The sequence below is a fragment of the Apus apus genome, chromosome 3 (assembly GCF_020740795.1).
Source record: "Apus apus isolate bApuApu2 chromosome 3, bApuApu2.pri.cur, whole genome shotgun sequence".
NCBI classification, from domain to species: domain Eukaryota; kingdom Metazoa; phylum Chordata; class Aves; order Apodiformes; family Apodidae; genus Apus; species Apus apus.
In genome coordinates this window covers 18,163,621-18,181,340 of record NC_067284.1, presented here as the reverse complement: position 1 = coordinate 18,181,340, position 17,720 = coordinate 18,163,621, and the positions used below count along the sequence as shown (strand labels likewise).

Genomic DNA, 17,720 nt, shown 5'->3' with positions numbered 1-17,720 from the left:
TTTGGGTGAGGAAGTCTCCCCTTTGTGGCTATGCCATTGACCTTCGTAGTAGAACTAGATTAATTTTGGGGTGCATGGTGAAAAATGATGTGGCTATATACATATATACCTTTCACATAGTAGCCTGGTTGCTCTTTCTTCAGATGGGATTGAGTTGGTATCTGCCTCAAGGGTCCCCGAAGTCAGTATATCATATGCTGATACTAGCTGTCCTGGTTTGAGCAAGGATGAAGCCAGTTTTCATTTCTTTCACCAAACCCTTAGATGCTTGCCCATGTTAAGGAGAATTTAATAGACTTAATTTTTCTTTGCATCTGATGAAAATGTGCTCTATCATTTGGAAGTTAAGGAGCAAACTTGAAAAATATCCATCTGTATTTTAGGTTTTGTTCCAGAGAATACTTAATATACTTCTTTAAAAGATAAATAATGCTTCTGCACAAGGCAAAACTGAGAGAGATTTGCTGCCGCTGTTACAGACTACCTAGAGATACAGACATCCTGTCATTCCTCAGACAGGTGGGAAAGTTGGTTAAAACCTTGCAAAAGAAGTAACTGAACCAGACCTGCCATGGGCTGGGTAAGATTCTTTCTGCCCTGTGAGTTCTGCAACCATTTTATCCAATCTCATTCCTTTTATAGATAATATGTGAGGATTTCTCCAGCAGTGCAGAGTACGACATGCAAGATAAGCACTAGGTTTTGAAACCCCTTTTGTACAAAGGGTCTTACACTGATGCAGAAAATAAGAAATCTATAATTAAGTGCTACATATTTATAAATAAATGAAATCTCCTCTCACTGCAATAATTATTGGTACATTCATCTACTTCTTGGTGCATACAAAAGGGCAAAACCTCATGATATTAATACACTTTGACAGCTTCATAGGAGATTGAAAAAATTCAGAGGTAAACTGTCTAATTGGAAAAGGCCAGAAGGAGGTGCAGCACTTGCTGTTATTTTCCCTTTCCATGTTAGTAAAGAGCCAGAGCTTGAAGTCTTGCTGTAGTGGAGGAGAGCTGAATTTAGTTTCCATGGTTCCATTTTGTAATAGAATACTTGATGTAATAAGAAATTTACCCACCGCCCTCTCTATTATAGAATTAGGTTCTTTAAGCTGGGTATTATACAGATTCCTGAATGTCTTCAGTTGTTTTTATGCATTATAAGCCAATAGCTGTGTAAGGTAAGTTAAATCATGTGTGTAATCCAACAATGGCCAAAAGTATTATGTTTCTCCAGTATTTTGCCTAATTCTTTTGACCCACTTTTTCATCTTACTCAATACTGCAAAGGTTTTTTAAGCTGGTCGGTACAAAATAAAAAGAGAATAAAAACACCCCTTTGCTTCTTGTTTTTCATTAGCATAAAGCATGGAGTATAATGCATCAAGTTTGTAGTGAGGGAGAACAGATTATTTGGCTTCTTAGCTTTTGCTGTTTCTTCATCCTCACTAGAATGTGCCCATATGAAATCACTGTTTTTAGTGTGGGAGTTGGTTGGTTTGTGTAGTTACAAGCAGTGATATTCCTGTCCGAATGGAATACAGTTCCTGTTAGCTAAGTTGCATGATCATTTTCTAGGCTTGAATATAGTCTTAAAATAAAAATACCTACTTCACCAAAACAGTATTTCATAAAAATAACACTGATTACTTATATTTTAAAAGTCAAAACAAGTTCACCACACATAACACAAAACCCCCACAGAAACACAAAATTGCCTCATTACAAATACCTTGTTTAAATCGTGTGAGTCTCAGTGCTAATTAATCAATTAGGTAACTCAGAGCAGGTGGAAATGAAGGATATCATAAAGACCTCTACAGACAACACACCTACTGTTAAATTTTTTTAATCTCAGATTTCCCTATTTCTATTGGTAATCTGTTCACCTGTTCCTGTATTTTTGGCGTCAGCCATGGAGATGTAGATTTGAAGCAACAACTGGATATGTGGGTGAAGAGCCTGTAGGTTCCATGTAGCACGGTGAAAATACTGACTTGTTAAATATACCCTTCTGGACTCCCAGTCTTGTGCTGTCTGAGGTCTTTGCTCAAGCTCATGAAAGTAAAGGTCAGGAGTTGCAGTTCTGTCCTGGTGCATCTACAAAAATTTGTCTTTCCTGTATTTGATCAATACTAAACTAGTTAACAGAGTTGAAATACCCTTTTAAGAGTGGGGTCTCATATGACAGCTGACCTTGTTGCTCCAAAAAGGGTGATCCAGCTGTCCACTGGTCCTTACTGTCTCTGGCTTCAGGAGCTTGTATCCTACCTTTCTCCCAGGTCTCTAGTGCCTTGCTCACACTGGAGTGATTCAGGAAACAAAACAATGGGAAAACTTTTTTTTTTGGTAGAATTAGTTTTCTGTTGATTTGAGTTCATGGGTTAGCTCACTGAGGAGGAGCTGGTGAATGTCAAAAAGCAGTAACAGCTTGCAACTAGGAGCAGGAGATGAGCTGGATAGCCCCTTTTGGAAGTGCCTGGACCAGCTGGTTCCTCTCTGAAACTTAATCTCACAGAAACCCACAGGAGAACCCTCAAGAGATAATATCGTAATGATAAGAAAGTTTATCACTAAATATTGAATTGTTATTGTTGCTAATTTATGGAAAGGGAAGTGAAGGCTAGAGGACTGAGTGCTTATCTCTGAGGTTGTGATTAGAAGCTGTGTCTTTGGGTAGCAGGACACGTAGTCAATTGGTGAGCATAGCATCAGACTGTTTGTTATTTGGGGCAGCTGAAAGAAAAGTTCTTCTTGGAACACCAGTCTTCACCTTAGGAGTCTATATACCTGCTAAAACTCCCACAGAGTCCTACAGCTGAGCTGGAAGAAATTTACGCAGTGTCTCATACTTAACAAGAGAGAATACTACAGACTGTTAATATATAGATTTTACATAGTAAATGGTTCTCAGATTCTTCTAGGGCCAGGATGATTGTAGAGGGCCTGTTGAAATTTTTAAGTTGCATGTTTTAGTAATTTAGATTTTGAAAACAGAAGTTTGACACTGTAACTTAAGATCAATTTGCATTTTTATTACACCTGATGTATAAATAACATTGATTAAAAAGCACTGGAGGTTATTCAGGCATTTATATATGTGGTTTAATTCTGCACATGGTAGGTACTTTTGTTTAAGACTGTGCATTTTTTTTGCCATATTTTTATATTTGCATCAATTTCTGGCCAAATGGAATGATTTGCTCACGAGCTTTGAACAAACTTAATAGCAATACATGTTCCTGTAATTTTTTCCGTTAGATTCTCCTATATAGTCTTCCATGTGCAGTGTGTATATGATATGAGGTACACTTATTATAGTGAACATGCCAAGAATAATAGGTAGAGTTATAAACTGAAAGAAAGAAATACACAGTAGTAGTAGTAGTAGTAGTATTTCCTCCTATTCTTGCTATATAAACTTTTTTCTCATCTATGCAGGAGGTTGCATCAACAATTTGAAAGCTATAAAGAGCAAGTAAGAAAGATAGGGGAAGAAGCCCGCCGTTACCAGGGAGAGCACAAGGATGATGCTCCAACATGTGGAATCTGTCATAAAACAAAGTTTGCAGATGGTTGTGGCCATTTATGCTCTTATTGCCGGACCAAGTTTTGTGCTCGATGTGGAGGTCGTGTCTCTCTGCGATCAAACAATGTAAGTCTCCTGATGTGTACTCTTAAGAAAAAGCGTCCTTGATACTGTCACGCTACAGATTGTTCACCTTAAGTTTGGCATTTCATGCTTCATTTTACTTAAGTGTTCCATTCATCATTTTGTTATGAGATGTGTATAAAGCAGAATAATGTATTTAATGATTGTGGAGATACCAGGATTCACAGAGTTAATTATATATTAAAAAAGAATGCATAGTGTATAGTTCTACTGAGTTATGGCTTGAAGAAAATGCACTTGTTTTTCGTAGAATGAATGAAGAAGCCCTTTTGCTGAGGTACAATTTCACATTGATAATTTTTTATTGAATTCTGATTTAGTTGTAGATGTCTTTTTTTATAGAGCTTTACATATACATTGAAAATACATAAAATCAGTCATTTTTTTGGTTAGAAAAAAACTCCAACCACTTTTGCCACAGTGAGAGTGTGATGTCAATTTATTTTAAATTTATTTCAGGCAGGTGTGATAAATCTTTCTCCCTCTGATCCACATGCAGTTAGTTGCAATAGCTGTCCACAAAACTGAAGGCTATCCAAGAATGTCAGTCTCTGACAAAGAAATGGCTACTCCCTTGTACATGAGTGATAGGATCAATATATGTAAAACCACCATCGAATGTTTAATTTTGGCTGATCATCTAGGACTATGATACGTTAAAAAACATTTTACAAATGTCCTTGTGTTGCATGGATGGTTTTGTTATCTTGCATGCGATGAGATAGCTTTCCCACATGGCTTTAAGCTGCCAGTCTTTTGTAGGGGAAATGCATCATTGCTCTTTGTATCAATACAAATGTGGTTAAAAGTGGTCACAATTTTATAGCAGATAATAATGTTTGATACAGAACTAGTTTATGGCCTTTTCACTTCCTTTGAGCTAAATATCAACTGAATAAGGCACCTGAAATTTAATGTAAAAACACACAAAACTCAGAAAAATACCCACTTCATCATTATTTCGGATGTTTTCTGTACCTCTGATGTACTTGGGAGTCCATGAAATGAAATGTACATTCTGAAAAAAATACGTATCTTTATAATTTTTTTTCATGTATTTCTAAGTAGATGCATTACACTGAATCACCTGCAGGTGGTGTCATTAGAGTAACTCTATGAAAATATAGTTCGCTTTTATATGTTACATTATACTATTAGTTAGAGTGCATATGATAGACTAATCCTTACTCAGAAAAAAAACAGAGTAGATTTTAATTATTTTTCACCCACTGTTTCAAGTCACAGAAATGGAAAAGTGTCCATTAATTGGTAACTTGCCTTTTGTTTGTTACATTGTTTATGCTTCTGTGGGAAAATATGTTTTCTAGATTAGGGTGGGAAAATATGTTTTCTAGATATGCAGTAATGTAATATTTTGATTTAAAGCTCTTTTTTAATTTAGAAGTTTTATGTTTTTATCTGTTTGTGGAGAGTTATTAAAATTGCATTTCTTTGAAATTTGTCTATTAATACTTGCCTATTTTATTCTTTTTCTCTTCTTCTTTTTTTTTTTTTTTCTTTTCTCTTTTTATTCTGCTTCCTTGGATGCTTTCCCAAAGGAGGACAAAGTGGTTAGAATCCATGCTTTTTTCATTTATTCTTATAATGTTGTTAGTTAACTGGGAAATATTAATGTAAAAAATTGAATCAAAATTTTAAAATAATCTGAAGGTGAAGGGGGGAAAGAACAGGAATCCTAACACCCAGACCCTGCCTATCCCTTAGCTAAACATAGACTTCAAAGTTAGCTTAGCAGAAAATCCCAGGACTGTTGTGAAAATAAGGACAGTAAAATAAATGAGAACTGAGAATTACTAATAGGCAAAATAGTAGAGAAGGTAATAAAGCGTAGTAAAGCTTTATTTCATAAAAATGTCTTTGGTTAACAATTTCACTTTGCATGCAGGGTACTTCCATCTGCTTCAGGAAATCTGATTTAGTATTTTAATTGTAACATTACATTGATTGACATGGTTTGCTGTGTTTCACTTCTGGCTGCAGCAGAAATTCAGGGAATTCATGTGAAATCAGCCTTTTTATTTATATTTGGAATAATTTAAAAGTGCAGCCTCTTAAAAGTGGTGAGCAAGATGGAGTGAATCCTTTGGGAATCTGCAGAACTCTTAGTACTGGCATATTCACTACTAATACCTGTGCGTTTCCTGGAACAGGGAAGGGTAATTCCCCACTCATCTCTGCACAGGGAAGGGGCTGGCAGTACTTGGGCACAACAGTGCATGTCCCCTTACTGCCTCTTCACAGGCAGGTGGTATTCCAGATCTTCACTTGGAGACTTAGGTAGTGGGAATTAGTCAGCTTCACTGGCACTCCAGGTGAAATTGAGAGTAAAGTTGTTGCAATCCGATGTAGTTGTTGGCGTGTGGATGATGGTGCTGCACTTGCATTGTGAAGTGGTGGTGTGCCCCAACGGGCATCTTAGCGTAGCTGTGACCTGCAATAAAGTAGTGTGCAGCACAGGGAAAATGAATGACACCTGCATATTGTAGTAGTCTTTTTCTAAGGCAGTTGGGTTGTGAGACCATGGTTGTTTTTCTAGTGGCTAAGAAATATAACATTGGTTAGTATTTAGATTTAACTTTTCTGGAAAAGTATTTATTGCATTTTTCTAATAAGTGACTTTGTTTTACTTTTGAAGTTGTGCCTTTACGGTAAAAGATATTAGCAGATTTAGTTCTGACATTTCACACCTCAGAAGCTAGATCTGCTAGTGCATTCTTTAAAAATAATCGGAAAGAACTAAATAACATATGCTGAATACATAAGAAACATTTATTCTGTTAAAGAAAATAAATGACACAAAACCAGCTATTGGTTCTTCATTGCATTAAGCTGAAATGCTGCAGATACCTGATCAGCATGGCTGCTTCACTGTGTTGCACAATAGTTGTCTTATGCTTATGTTCTGTAGGAACTTGTTCTTCGATGATAATACTATCTCCTAGGTTTCCTGGGAGACATTGTGCAGTTTCTCTTAATTTTTCAATGTCTGTTTTATAAGACATTTTCAGCTGAACAAGAGAACACCTTTTCCCAGGCTGATGCTATTTTCTCAGATGTGTGTTATTTCATAGTAATAAAGGGTTAAGCAAACGCTTTTTAAAGAGTATTCTTAAATACTAACTTAAGAAATTATAAGCAATAGTTTATACTTCTGATTTTGAATGCCTTCCCTGAAGAGCTTTTTAATCCCCATCCTTGGGAGTAAAACAAGATTTGTAGCTTCTTGATTCTTTTAAACTTCTAATTGCTTGTGTGTTAGCAGGTGTTACCCTTTTTATCCTTTTGTTATATTCTTGAGTAACAAGCAGAGTTGACTCGGGTCTTGCATCTGTTCATCCATGAAAGTTTGAAAGTTATATGGCAATGTGATATTATTGTGAAATAGTTCTGGTTTCAGCAAATGCATTAATATAGAAATACCTGTTTTCACTTTTCTGTCAATGTATTAATCTACATCCTAAATCTTTGTAAGTAAAGAAGTGGGATAAGGGTCTTGTGGAAAGGAAAATATTTTCAGCTAATTAGTTTCAACGGCAGATACTTATTAAAAAGAAAATAAAGGAAAAAAGTTCTAACAACTGAAATCTGAGATTTCTTGCATGCATTGCACCTTGAAAAGAAACAGGATAATAAAGAAAGAAACAGTATTAAGAAGTAATGATGAGGGCCTGTTTCCTGTTTAATGTGTTAATACACCTTACTGTAATCAACACAGTCCTATAAACTGTAATGTTATAGTAGATTCAGATCCCTATCTGTTCAGTGCATTGCAGGTTTGAAAATGAACAAGTATGACCTTATAGATACAATATTATAATATATGCATATCCAGTGTATGGTAAAAGGAAACAACATGAACAGTTTGGATCAGATGCAATTCTGATAATTCTTGAGTAGTCATATTATTTATATAATTTTATAAAATTAGGAGAAAAGAATCTGCCAATTAAAGGAATTGCTAAAATATGTGTTCATATGCATGCAATCAAGTTTTCTTTCTCCATCTTATTGCTTATACTTATTAATTACAGAAGCATAGAATCATTTAGGTTAGAAAAGACCTTTAAGATTATCCATTAATAGTATGTGATCACCTTTTTGCTTGCAATTGTGCCATCAAAAAGTTCTGTAAATGGCTGTATTAACAGTGATAGAAACAATTAAAATCCTAATTTTAAATAGAGCATTTCTTCAGTGGGGGATTTCTCCTGTAACAGGAACCTTTTAGAAAAAAATTATTAATGCTCACTTATTATTAACACTATCAGTAAATACTAAGTCTTATAATAAGTATTTATGGTTTATACAGTAAATACTTCAGGCTTGTATCTCTTCCAGATGTTTTGGAAGTAGCATTGGTGAGCTGCTGCTAGGATATCTGTGTAGATCTGCCTGTACAGTGAGTCTGATCATTGGAAGTTAATTCATGTTGTGCAATGCTTTGAAAATAGAAACGACATAAAAGTGCCATTATTACTTTTGACAAGCATCTAATGTGTATAGTTGTGTTGTGTCAAATGGTTAATATACTTACCCAGCATTTGTTCATGTTAGTAGTAGCTTATCAGTCAAGGAGTCATCTGGCAGTCAGAATCTTAGATATTAATAATTTTGAGCAACTTCTTGAATGCTTCACATAAATCTATCCAAAATTCACACATATATTTCCAAATGGAGGGCCACATATGCCATGTGCCATAAATTGGAAAACCAAGGGAGGTTTTTTTTGTTGTTCTGTCATCCACAGGTTCAGCTGAAAAAATAATCTGGCGGTGTTAATTGAAGTGCAGACTGAGTGCACCCAGTAGGGCCTTTCCAGGAGCATGGGGTGAAGTTGACAGGGTTTTCCATGGAGGCTCAGCGTAATTAGAAAATGAGGAGATATAGCCAAGCCACAGCAATAGGAAAAGAGTCTAGTGGAGAACCCCATAGAATTGGTTTAACAGAGACCATGTCTGAAGGGAAGGGATTACTTTATGAAGACATACTGGGCAGGCAAATATTTCAAGCCATCTAAGCTTTCATCTAATTCACCCAGAAGAAGTTTGATATCTCTTCCGGTTAATACTCTATTGAAAGCTTAGCCCTAGAGAGTGGAGACACTTTTCATCCTTATTCTTCTCCCTCAACAACTGACTAGCAAATGTGAGAGAACCTCCAGGGAAATGCCTAGCCACTCTTTAGGCTCAGGGAGCTTGAAGAAGTGTGTTGCTTAGTGGAATGCCTGAGGGGTTATGGTACACCAGCAGAGCTGACTGCTCATGTCCAAACAAAGAGCTCAGTCAGAGCTTTTGCGCCTGTGCTGGATAGAAGTGTTTATCACCTGAGCAATGCACCTTCAGTTTTTTCAGCAGTGGTCTGAGTTCTACATTTACTTGACTTTTATTGCTATGAGACAATCTAGATGGTCCGTTAGTTCAAACTGTGCCCAACTGCGGTATCTGGGAACAGTCCTCCTATAAAAGGATCCAGGAAAGTAGAATATTTATTGTAATTATGCACCATCCTTCTTTAAAAGACGTTATATTTTGGCAACTGAACTAGCTGAATTGCCGTGTTCAGCCTCTGGCTACCTCTGTTCCTTCTGGTCACAACCACCCCAGTGTGCTGCCAACCCCTGTGCTTCTCATTGGAAAACAGGTTGAGTCACGGCCCAGAGCCTGCTCCCTACCTCTGCAGATTCTTCTCTTGATCAGCTTAATTCTTCTGAGAATTTGTGCCTTTGGGCTTAAATAATTACGGCCTTCATTCATGTACGATGCTTTCATGTAATGGGATATTTGATATGATATGCAGGGTTTTGGACTAAATATGAATTCTAATATTAATTAAAAATTTCCGTAGTTGTGTACGCTGCTGAGGCACAATTGTTTGTTGTTTGTTTTTTTTTTAGTAGTGACAAAATAATGTGGAGATGCTTAACAGAACTAAATTTAGCAAACTGAATTCTAGGGCTATTTTGTCACCCCAGAGCCAGAGAGATTTTAGCTAAAAAGAGTTTTTGCTGCAAAGTGCTTTAATACGATTTATGACCTATTAAGCATTATGAGAAACCGACAAATAGCAGAAAAAAATTTCCAGAGAACAAAGTAATTATGAGGACTAGATGTAATCTGTGTGCGCTCGCTCACTCTCTCTTTCTCTTTTTATAATAAATAACCTTAATCCTCATCCAGGATTAAAATTCAGTGTATTTTTAGCAATGCAATGTCCTAGATAAAAGATACTGCAATCTATGTTTTTATATTTTTTATAACTTTTGCATTCTGGAGCATTTTGTTATTTTACTTAACAGATGGGCACTTCCATCTATATTTCTCCAGGGCTGCAATCAGTGAGGATTTAGGACAGTTTGTCATAGATATATGAGATATATGATTTTATCATATGTGAATTTGAGGATAGAACAGTGCGTGTCAAGCAAGAAAATCTATAGTCAAGGTTTCTCCAATATTTGGCAGGATTTTTTTTTTTAATTCCATTAATATAGGGACCCATTTGCAACTTGGCCTTCCTTTGGAGATAAATTAACCTTGTTCCCAGAAGTGTGATTATACAAGGGTATAAAATACTTGTTACTGGTTGTTTAATGACTGGTAAGACATTACATGGAAATCTGCACTAAAGGCAATCTGTATTCCCTTAAGGAACAGATAAAAGCTAATAATTTTTTAACTCCAGATTGAGATTTCCAAAGAACTGCAAGTTATGTAGGCTGAAGTGTAATCAGTGACTGGGCAATTTCATTATTTCACCTAAAACACCTGCCAACTAATATGCAACAGGTTTACATACAACTTTGCAATTACATGTTATTTCTTCAGTGATTAATCAGATTTGTAATTAGCTTGCTCACAAAAAGCAGGCTCCCATATCAAACTTCTGTATGGGTGAGTTTTGTGAAACTAATTGGGAATACTACTTCATAAAAAGTTGAGTACTGCTGAGAAGTAGAGATTAATTGTAGTGATGAGCAGATGTTGCTGGGTCTCTATAAATAGATGAGCATGCACATGATGGTCATGTTGTCATGACAGGAAGAAATTTTTGTGTGTTGCTGGGAAGTTATTATTGGTAGTATGTCTTGCATCTCTACCGTGTGTGATAGGTGATCAAAAGTCGTTCTATTACTAGCCAATGCATACATGAACAAAGTTAGTTCTTCACTCTGTAACTTTTTTCTCTGGCCAAGTAGCTCCTACAAATGGAGATAAGTCAATTGAAGGTCCATCCAGCAAATTGCTCCTGAGACTTTTGTCAGGCTGATAACTTTAAAATAATTTGGATCAGTCCTTGTAGCTGTAGAGAAACCTATTTTCCTATCTGACTGTCTGTGGGTGGGTTAAAGAGACCACAGAGACAACTCCTTGTAAGTGCAATGCAGCAGGAAAAGCAGAAAGGTGGAGAAGGGAATTAAATGGATGAAGTTTAATCCGCTTTCTTTTCCTGTATTACTCTGTTTTTTACCCCTGTGCTTTCAGCATGCTCTTGTGTATCTCTGAATATCCTGACCTTGGGCTCTGCTTGCCTAAACAGGCACCTAGTGTCATGTAAGGTGCTGCAGACTTTTACTGTAGCTTCCAGCACCTACCCCAGGTTACAGTAGCTCTTACCTTGTATCCATGTCATACTTAACAGCTCCACACTCTTATTGGAAATATTAGGTATTGTAGGTAGAATTAAATGCCAATATTGAGACAGATGAATCCTACTATGGGTTTTCATTAGTTACAATAGGAAATCAGACACCAGCGATGGCAATGCAGACACATTTAGAAACTTATATTTAGTCTTATCTCTAATGAAACTGTGCACGCTCCATCTGGATCTTCTGTGCAAACCTACACCTATCCCCTACAGACAACCTGACAATTCAGGCAGCAGCAGATGGGTTTTTTTACCCTTTTGTCTCCTACATAAATTGACCTTCTAAGAGCGTATCAGTGGTCTTATGCAGTCTGTGATGTAGGGAAAGTTGTGAATATGTTCTGCTATAGTGAGTTCAGTTTGCTTTTTTCCCATGTTAAAGACAAACACTGACAAGCAAATGTTACTGTTACTGAAAATTGTACTAACCCACAGTTCAGTTTTCAATATTTTATTTAGGATATAGATTATTAGTGTTAGAAAATTCTTTTTCCGTTTCTTGAGTGTAAGTCATAGATCTAGGAAGACCAAAATACTTTTTTTAACTCTATGGCCATGCAATGAAACACTCAAAAACTCTTGTTCATGACTGAGTTAAGTTTCATTTAAAAAGCTGTAAAAGCTGTTAAATCCAACCAAGCTGCAGTTGGTTGGAGCTGGCAGGAACTGGCTGTGTTGGACACAGGGCAGCCCTGGCCTCTCCTGCTGCCAGTACCCTGCTCCTCTCCCTGTGCCCTAATGCAGCCTGAGGGCCAGCCTGTATGGTCTGTGCTTCGGAGCTCTCATACTATTTCCTCTTTCTTTCTTAGCCGCTTCTTTTTGTCACTCTGACTGTCATGGGGATCAGCTCACCATGTTCTGCTTAATTACTTTCCTCGAACATAAGTATCTGTAGTCAGTGCTCTCTACGGTGAACTGACTGCTTTGAATCCTTTGATTTGATATGCAAAACATTTGGTTGTTTGAAGTATGTAGATGTTTGACATTTTACTTTGGAAGGTTTTTGGTTTTTTATTTTCTCTCCTTTTTTAAAGGTAGAAGATCCTTTATACAGTCAGTGGCACAGAAGTTGTCAACATCCTTATTAGGTTGCTTTCATTTTTCATTTTATACTCAACTTTTGATTGTTTTTCTTAGTTATCTGCAACTTTTGAAACGATATTGTGGCAAGTTTTGAGACAATGTTGCTTAAAGGCTTTATTTCCATTATAAGCTAAATTATAATTAAATAATAATTTAAAAGATAATAATGCTGCACTTAGTATCTCACTGTTACATTTATACCTTGTGTAATAAAATAGAATAGTACAAAATCTACTTGACATACACCAAGTGAATGAAAATGAGTTAAATTATGATCACAACTAATTCTTAACTACCATCAACAAAAAAATATTGCCTTTCTATTTTAGCCCCAGAAGGATCAGGTTTGGGATTTAACTGCGTTAACATTTGCTTTTAAAAGCCACTTTTTTGGAAGTGCTAAACTATGGCAAGAAGAGCTTCCCGATGTTGAACACGTATATTGTTTGTAAGTCAGGTGTTTTGTCAAAACTTGTCTCACATATTCTGCTGTCTGCCCTTTCAATTGGTTAAGGACTTAAATTTGTTAGACAGCAATCTGCATTTTAGTGCTTTATTTCAGAGCTGTCATAGTTGACTAAGAACTCTAATTTTTGGCCCCATCCATATAATAAATGTAGATAACTACAATGTTTACAGGCTGAGAAATCACCTTTTCCTCCTTGATTCTATTCTTGGTTTTGTTTTTCTGTCCTTTAAAGTTTGTAACATGCCTAGAATATATTTTAACCGTAATTACTATTTCTTAGCCGTGTATCTTTCTGTATAATTGAAAGGTATGTACTCTCTTAATCTTTTTTCCTTCTGTATGTCTGGTAGCTTTCTGGGTGGCTAACTTTAGCTGCCCAGTAATTTTCCAATTTAAATGTCACAGAGTATTGTTTTAAACAAGTGCAAAGAACTTATTATTCCTATGCTTCAAACAGCAAGAAAAGAGAGTTCTAGGTTAATGTAGTGCACAGCAACTTTTTGAGGTGACTAAGTACAGCAAATATCCTGAATGTTTGAAAAAGAAAAGCATTTTTCTTAAAAGAGAACAGTAACTCTGAATCCCCAAATGCCTTCTTTCTTTTCTGAAGAAAAAAAAAAAACTTGAAGAAAAAATCCCAAGCCCAAAGAAAAAAAAACAAACAACAAACTGAGGAAAGGAACTAGAATTTTCTCTGAAGTAAGTTTTATTTGTCCATGCATCATCTCTGTTCCAAATACCTTTGATATGTGACAAAAAGACAAACTAACTTTGTTGCTTTTCCAGCACACTTGTTTCCTCTGAATTCCTGTTAACCTCTCTCTGAATTTTCTCCTTCACTTTTCTCCCAATTTTTGAACCTTTCTTTCTGTTTGTCCTCTTGGATGTTCTTTCATTTTGGCCACCTCATCCCGCATGTCTTCTCTCTTCCTCTGTATAATTTTGCCTAGAGACAGTTAAGAGCTGAAGTGGTTAAGAGAAAGTTATTAAAGAGAACAGGGCCAGAAGAGTCTGACCTCCTGTAAACCAGTTGTATTTAAGCTGGGATAAATCAGTGGTTTTAGTATAATCATCTAAAACTGACAGACAACCAGAGTAGAACAGTGCTAACCTTATTATTATGTAGTTTACTGACCCAACTGAAGTATTTCAGTATAGAGTTAAAATTCATTATAAGCTAGAGAGAAATACAAATGAACTATTAAACTCACATTCTAGAAACAACAGAGATTACTGAAACAAAATCTGGAAAACCTTTCATGAAACCCTATGGCTGCGGATGAGGGTGGAATTGCCTGATTTCTTGGTTAGGTTTGTTTTAGAGTTAAATAACCAAAGTTGATTCCTTTGGCTGGGATGATTCTGGTGGCTATATTATGTAATCTTAATTAAAGAAAAAAAAATAAAAGGAAAAAAAAAGTAGTTCAAAGATGGAATGATAAGATCGTGCAAGGATCGAATAAAAACTGAGAGGAATGCTACTGTGCACAGAAAGGTTATCAGATGAGCTGGTCAGAATTATCTTTTCAGTTAAAAAGATGGTGAAACTTTTTAGACCCAGCAAAAGGCTGATATATCTACAATAATTTTTTTTCCCAGATGTACCACATGATCAGAAATACTCCTGATTACTGCAGAACTCATGGTTGTGTTTAGTGTCAGCTACTTCAAATATGGCTGAATATTGAACATTCAATACAGCTAGCATCTCTATGCAGGAAAGGTGATCCAAGTTTAGGCAACAGTAGATGGACCCCACCAGCTCAGGAAGCTGTTGTTATAGAAGGCTACTTTCTACCAAGCAAGAAAGTTCTCTCCTTAGTTGCTGGCATGGTTCTTTTTACTCTATGTAAGGTGCAAGCATGCAGGGAGCTAGCATTTAGGAGGCATCTAGCTGGCCAGTAAATTTCTTCTAACTCCTGATACACACAGAAACTTGCAACCTGCAAATCAGTTACCTGGCTAAAAAGATTGCTTGCTTCTGTACCTGTGAGCACAAAAAGTATTCAACAGTGTGTAAATGTGGACTGAGGGCTCACGGTCCCTATGTTTGTACCACCATGGAGTAATACACATCCCTCTATTTCTGATATTAAAGGGGCAGGATATCCTTAATTTTTGCCTTTTCTGCCCATCTCTTTGAGTTGTCACTGCACTGTACGCCTTTTATTTGTTCAGAAAATACAAAGCCTTCTTAGATATCTGTGAACATACAGGTAAGTGAAGAAGATCAGAACGATTGTCTTGTCATCTTAATATTCTGCACTGCTATACATCTGCTTACCTGATTGAAACTCTCCTCTTTCCCTGTGTGGTCTGCCAATAGTGTTGTAAATTCAGGACAGTAAACTTCTAAAATTGATACTGGGGATGGTCTGTGAATTGGCTGTCAACAGCATATTGTTTACATCAGTTAAATTCTTACGCTGTCACAGAACTCCTACTGCATTTTCCTGCCCCATTTTCCTTTTCCTTGTATTTCAAATCTTCCATATTCAAACTCACAGTTGTTTATCCCTTTCTCAGTCACTCTGTAGTCTTTACTCTCCTAAAAACCTACTTTTCCCTACCAAAAATACATTGTTTTCCCCATTTTATTATTATTTTTTAAAAATTTTAGATATCCACTCAGATTTGTTGTAGAACACTGATATTCTCTCTTCCCCTTCCTCAAATCTTCCATCCCAGATTTACTGAGATTCCTTTGTGCTCGAGCTTGATAGCACAGATAGCACAGACTTAACCAACTTAGTCTCAGACTCTGCATCTGGAGCGAGAGGTGGGAGAATTAAGAGAAAGGACCATGGACATCCCAGAAGGTAGGATCAACAAAGATGAAATGTAAAAACACCAAAAAGTCCAAAAACTTTGTCACCCTTGCAGTAAGAGACTAACTGCAAATAAGATGTTGACCCAACTTGTGTGTTGTTGTTTCTCAGGGCAGTCTGTTAGCTTTTTCAGAAGAGGTCAGGTTGCTGATCTATGTAAGGCAGAGTGTGCACAAATAAAGTGTATGTTTTTTTTTAAAAACAGCTGTTATAAACATTTAAGAAGTTGCAGTGATTATATCAAAGGGGGAAGAATACGCCTTCTGTAATTATAAGCATTCCATGCATTTATATACATTAAAAAAAACAAAGGATCTTAAGTATTTTTAATTGTGTGAAGAAAGCTACAAACTTAAGGGATAGATTTTGAATTGTGAATGTGTATGACATGTATACTTGGTGCTTTGTCGCAATCCTTGCTGAGCAGTACTAACTGTTGCAAAATACTTATTTATAACTAGGTAACATATGATACTTAATGTCCCCCAAACATGAAAATTCTGTCTAGCTGTATTTCCACTGAGGTGATTTTTTTAAAATTCTGAAAAATAAATATTATGAAAATAATGTTAAATCATATCATATGAATTTTAATAATTCACTGAGAATGTATGCTCTTGCTTAAGAAGAGTTAAAATGTGAAGGATCAAACTGGTGATGATTTAATTTGTTTAAGTTTGTCTGGATTTTGTTTTGTATCAGTATGTGATATAAAATTATCTGTAATAGATCAATTGGAAACCATTTCACATCTTTGCTCTCAGCCTCAGGACAGTGGCAAGGGCACTGCTCATCCCTGGCAGAGGTGATGAGCCTGGGCCGTGTGTGGGGCTGCTCAGGCACAGAAGGAAGCATGTCTTTGGTGCTACATTCTCCTTACTGAATTACTTGCAAATTAGATGCTTAATTTCACAATCTGATTGTAAGGCTTTGACAGCCTTGTCCTAGTCTTTGTGTGGGAGTTCAGAGCAGAACTTGGCAGCAAGAACTTTCCAGCATGGGAGTTGGTGGGGAAAAAAGGGAAATTCTGGGTAAGCAGAGCTGATATCCAGTCCAGTGTGATTCCCTGCGGGCAGAAAGATGATTGTAGTGGTCAGAGAAGGCCTCTGTCAGGCTGCACAGCAGAGATCGCTGCAGCGAATTTATCCTGCAATATATAAAAAATACACTTTTTCTCCTCTCAACTAGAATTTTTGGGTATTGTTCTGAACTGACAGGTCTGAATATGCTGCTTACACTCCCTTACATTCCCTGGGCAGGTAGTTATATCATCCATAAACATTTTTGTCCTTATACAGTTGTCACTGCTGTATATTCAGGTCATTCCCACTGGGAATATTCCTGAACTGCCAGTCATCCTCTGTTGTCTTCTAACCCTATTTACACAGCCAGAAACTATCCTTTTCTTCTTCATGGCTGTTGGATTTCTGCATCATGTCTGTATAGCACTCTGTCAGTCTCAGCTGCACTGTCTCGTCCTACAGATCCAGGCAATCTCTATAAGCTTTGCTTATCTCTTCTGTCCATTGTTCTTTCCCCTGAATTGTCTCTTCAGACAAAAGCACCCAGAACAGACCTCCTGGTCATCCATGCTCCTACTGGCTGTTGGGAAAAGTGCATTCTCCTGATTAACTCAACAAACTCCTTTGAATATAGAGGGAACATGCATCAGCTGTTAACACCTTATTTCAACACAGGATAGAGGACAGAATCTCTGAAATACCTGGAGATGCATATCATATATACATATGTATGGTACAGGTTTCCTAGAGAGGTGGTGGAGGCCCCATCCCTGAAGACATTCAAGGTCAGGCTTGATGGGGCTCTGAGCAATCTGTTCTAGTTGGAGATGTCCCTGTTTATTGTAGGGGAGTTGGACTAGATGACCTTTAGAGGTCCCTTCCAACTCAAGACATTCTATAATTCTATGATTATATCTATATATGATAAATATAAATCACCTTGGTTCTCACTGACTTGGATTGGAAGCT

At 36.7% G+C, this 17,720-nt stretch overlaps 1 protein-coding gene across 47 annotated transcripts in view; it reads left to right on the top strand.

Moving 5' to 3' along the window:
- RIMS1 (regulating synaptic membrane exocytosis 1) overlaps positions 1–17,720 on the top strand; it is a 319,116-nt gene that overhangs the window by 123,807 nt on the left and 177,589 nt on the right. For 41 of the 47 annotated variants that reach the window (XM_051615419.1, XM_051615460.1, XM_051615441.1 and 38 more), the window contains 2 exons: positions 3,450–3,663; positions 5,241–5,252. The exons of 1 other annotated variant lie outside the window; for it this stretch is intronic. In XM_051615419.1, coding sequence (XP_051471379.1) covers positions 3,450–3,663; positions 5,241–5,252 — 226 coding nt within the window. Of the gene's footprint in view, positions 1–3,449; positions 3,664–5,240; positions 5,253–15,589; positions 15,721–17,720 lie in introns of those variants that run through there. 5 more of the 47 variants (XM_051615426.1, XM_051615425.1, XM_051615461.1 and 2 more) reach the window with 2 other exon arrangements.